The sequence below is a fragment of the Buceros rhinoceros genome, unplaced genomic scaffold, assembly GCF_000710305.1.
Source record: "Buceros rhinoceros silvestris isolate BGI_N320 unplaced genomic scaffold, ASM71030v1 scaffold16380, whole genome shotgun sequence".
NCBI classification, from domain to species: Eukaryota; Metazoa; Chordata; class Aves; order Bucerotiformes; family Bucerotidae; genus Buceros; species Buceros rhinoceros.
Window position 1 is genome coordinate 51,540 of NW_010391534.1, and position 4,564 is coordinate 56,103.

At 42.4% G+C, this 4,564-nt stretch overlaps 1 protein-coding gene across 1 annotated transcript in view; it reads left to right on the forward strand.

Moving 5' to 3' along the window:
• The window catches only part of PHF20L1 (PHD finger protein 20-like 1), a 51,593-nt gene extending 50,937 nt beyond the window's left edge, over positions 1-656 (forward strand). Inside the window, exon 19 of the mRNA XM_010142226.1 lies at positions 514-656. Coding sequence (XP_010140528.1) covers positions 514-656 — 143 coding nt within the window. The remainder of the gene's footprint in view (positions 1-513) is intronic.
• Positions 657-4,564: the final 3,908 nt, after the last annotated feature.

The window sequence follows — 4,564 nt, forward strand, 5'->3', positions numbered from 1 at the left end:
TTCCTGCTTGTACTACGCAGTGTTTTTAGGCTAACAGGGTTGATGTCTTCCCTTCTCTGTCTCTACAAGCATAGAAATTCATTGAAAACATTTACTGAAGATGGGAAACCATTGTGTAATCTGGACCGTGTAATCAAGAGGCTGTTGAAGTGGCAGCAGCAAGCCTTGCCGTTAAGGATCGCATTTTCTGCTGCAGAACTGTCAGAGCTAGAAGATCAGGAACTGAGGTCTCTTGTCTGTGTGTAGATGGTAAATGGTTAGTCAGGGGTGTCATTTGCTCCCAGGTACCTCTTTGCAGTAACAGTCAAATCAGAAGATGTGTTTGGATTGTTTGAGTGAACACAGGATTAGTTAGCATTTCCTTAATAAAAATCTATTCAGTTAAACAGAAATCACAGCCTCAGTGTGTTTCCCTTTCTTATAAAAGGCAGAGTATTAAAGAAAAATTTAATTTTTATAAAAACTGTTTCTCAAAAGCTTTTTCTAACCGACTTCTTCCTTTTCCTTCTGTAGTTTTAGAAAGCTGGCTTGATTTCACTGGAGAACTGGAACCACCAGATCCCCTGGCAAGATTGCCTCAGCTCAAGCGACGTATCAAACAGCTCTTAATTGACATGGGGAAAGTACAGCAAATAGCAACGCTTTGCTCTGTATGACAAAAGCAAGAATAAAGAAATAAAAATATTCACAGTGAATTTTCTTACTAGCCACAAGACTGACAGGAAGACAGAAAAAGCTGAGCATTTATCTGGTTCTTTGCTGATTACGTTGATAGCCTGAAGCTTTAGAGCGAGGAGAGGAAATTTAGAGTAAGGAATATATTATACTGAAAATCTGAATATTCAGTGTCCGAGCTTCGAAATGTGCTGTGGTGCACACTGCGAGATGTCAACATGGTTTTAACTTGATAAACAAGAAAATCCCCATGGCAGGAAAGCTGAACAAACAAACTCTGCGAAGAGCAATGCTATTTTGAAACCATTGGCAAAAATCTCCAAATTAGCAGAATTCAGCTGACTAAAAATTCTTGGGAACTGCTTTTTTAATGAATTCCTCTTATCTTGTTAGTGAAAGATAGGCCCAGAGAGATCTGTATCCTCTCTACAAGGAAAGGGGGTTTTTTAGGTTATTTCCTTCTCTCGTGAATATTCAGGAAAGCGAACATAGTAGCTTTGATTTTTGTAAGAAATTACTTATCATTATAAATTTTTTTTTAATAGAAATCCTTATTACAGCACCCTTAGGCTCCTCTAAAACATAAGTGGCAAATAGTGATCAGATGTGCCAAACAATATTAAAACCACTGGGATGAGAGCTTGATTATGACTTACATGGAGGTTTTTTCCAAAGTCCTACGCAGTGCCAGCAATCCATCCAAAACTGTATCTCATTTATATTTTTTTACGTTCCGTCACAGTATTCAGGATTCAAGGAACCATTTTTTTGTCCGTGGTAGCTCTGTTCTGATGTTGGCCCTCTGAAACTTCACCATCCTCAGCTGGGATGAGGAATGACAAGAGCAGCGAAACTCTGGCTGTGAATATACTAAACCACTAGAATAAATATCACAAGATCCGTTGTCTGAGATGTTTTTACAGAGTCTTTCAGCTTCGATGAACAAAACGTCATGAACCAAAGGCAACCTACTTGCTCTGTTAGCTCTTGCTGGATTTTTGAGCCCGGGACTTTCCCTGTGCTTATCAGTTGCCGCTGTACCCAGTGCTACATACCTATGTGTGTGTATGTGTGTATAGGTACACATGTACAGGTATACGTGCTATATCCATTTCTATCTACACAGGTCTAGTTTTATTACAATAGACTGTAAGAACTGGTGGTTAACATGAAATGTTACCTTTTAACAAGCAGTTTCTAAAATTGAAAATAATGTATGTACAGGTTTTGAAATTTGTAAAATACGACTGTTAAGAGGAGGCTATTTAACTGATGACATTCAGATACTTGAACATTTTATGCCTCACATCTGTTTATCAGTTCTAGTTATCTGTATAAATGCATCTTAGAACCGATAGACAGGGAACTTGAATTTACCTTTTGATAAAAGTACAAGCCACTGTACATTCAAAATTTATTTAAATTTGCAAACACACTGTTCTATATGTAAGGTACTGTATGTAAAACTGTTTATTAAAACTATTCTGCATACTCTACATTTTCCACTTTTCTTCCTGATGTACGTACAATTGTAAAAGAGAAGTGATTGTTATAGTGTACAGACTATCAAAAACTCTTGGATGCCTTTTGAGGATGCATAAAATTGAAAAATGTGCCAAAGATGAATTATCTGGGAAAGACTTTGCCACCAGTGTGTTGAACTTCCATGATAAAACCGTTGCTGAGAAAGCAAGCAGCGTGGCTGGTTCGTGGCTCACATACGCCTGCCCTGACATGTCCCATCTGTCTGTCGTACCTGAAGTGACTGACCACTCCTGGTGTCCAAAGCGAAATGTAAACCCCTGTTACAGAGAGGTTACTCTTAAAGTCTCGCCACATCGAGCTTGTAGGAGACGTTACAGAGCTGCGTGGTAGTGTGGAAATTAATTACAGAAGCACGGTTGGCAACTTCCTAATGCAGAAAGAACACAGGAACTGAGGTGTTGACGTTTTTATAGCGACTGTTAACAAAGACTGTTAACTGTTGTCTAATTGGATGCTTAAATAACTGCTTCAAACAGTACGAATAGCTGAGTGACCTACCTGCTTCTGGATACGTGAGACTTTTTTCTGTGTTACTCACCTGCTGCATATCCTTGAATGTGGTACCGTGTGTACTGTGTAAGAGACGTGTAAATCCAGAGGAATGGCTTGGAAACCGAGTGTATTTATGTGTTCCGTACAGCGTACACCGTAGCAGAAAGATGCGATGCGTGTGCATGTGCCTGATGTGAAATCATCGTAAATGTCCATGAAGGTGGGAGTGGACTGAGAGATTCCGGCTGGGAGGACGAGGGGTTTCGTTCTCAGTGCGGAGATGGAGCAATGGTATCGTGAAAAAGAAACCATAAGGTCAAAGTTAGAGTTGCTCTTGCAGATTTAACTCGTTGTCTGTCTGATATGTAATTTCCCCCCTTGGGATCCTGCCTTATTCAGGATTGTGCTTAGAAAAACTGAGTAATCTGTTCAGTATTTTTTTAATCTGAATTTGTTGTGTAGTCCCGTATTACAGGAAACCCGGCAAGCGTTCCTATCCCCTAACAACCAGCGTCTGGGTGTCTTAGAGACAGTGCTGTGCTGCAGCAGCGAGCCTGGCTTGCATGCTTCGCCAGCTTGTCTGGGTTTGCTTTCTCCGATTGTGATGTTAGTCCGTGAACGTTAGTTTTGGCCCCAGTTTCTCAAGTGTTCAAAGGTTTGGAATGCTTTTGAAGCATTTTCTTTAAACGCTTTTAAGTGCCATTAAAAAGCTGAGTGTCTTGCACAGAATGTAACCTACAGCTGATCGCTGGTGTGCCAGTCAAACCCGATGTGGTCTGGCTCACACTAGTGTATCTTCTAGTTGGCCTTATGGGGAGAATCTTTTTCCTGTAGGCATCGTTTTCCATCTGTCTTCCTGCTTCCTCTGCAAATAAGCCAGGGATCTACAGTCTGTTTGCGGCATCGTTTGTTGGGGCGGGAATGGCGGTTCCTGGTGCTGTGTGAGGAGGCGGCGAGGACTGGTCTGTGGTGATGTGAGGACTGCTTTGGACACGCGTGTGCAGGAAGGTGAAATGTTGATGTTTGCAGCCTTCTTTCAACTGAATAGAAGTTCTTAATAGGAATGAACAGAAGGGAATTGCCTTTCTGCAGAAGTCCCTTGGGATTTCCGAGGGCTGAATGGCAAACTGTGGGGCCTTTAAGTGCCTGGCTTTCTGTCTGAGGGCTGTTTGTGCTTTTTTCCTTGGAGGTATCACGGTGCTTCATTTCAAAGCCTTTCCCTTTCTGACTATGTCATAGGCATCTACATCAGGAGTCCTGCATTTTCGGTTGCAGTGCTGGCAGTAGGACATCAGTGTTGCAGTCAGGACTGAAGCGTCGTCTTGGTGACGTGATCAGGTAACGTGTGATGGGGCTGCTTGTGTTTTGGGTACAAAATGGAAGCACCTCAAGTCATATTGGAGGAATGTGTTGGAAGGTGCATCCTAAGCCTTGTCTTGGGTAGCTGTAGGTTGAGTGGTGCTCCCATTTTGGATATTCTGGCCTTTGGTGCGTAGGTCTTTGTTCAGCTGTGGAGTAATCTTCAGTGGTGGAAGCCGGTTGTCCTCTTTAGAAGAGTTAAAGAAGACGAGTTGCAGTTTTCTGATAGATTTGACAGACCTGCTGGGTAGCGAAGAATAGAAACTGTTCTTCCACGGGTGCAGTCCTCTTGCATGGCTGACATCCACCTACCTCTGTCTCTGAGCTTCTCCATCTGCTCCTCATCCATTTATTCTGCAGCAGCTTATGCCAGTTTGTCTTCAGCTCTCTGCACTCTGGCTGTTTCTGTGGTGCCTGCAGGATTTCACTCCTCTGCGTGTGTCAGTTCTTTCTGGCTGCGGTTGGAAGCAGTCGTAGGGGAAGGGGTCCTCTG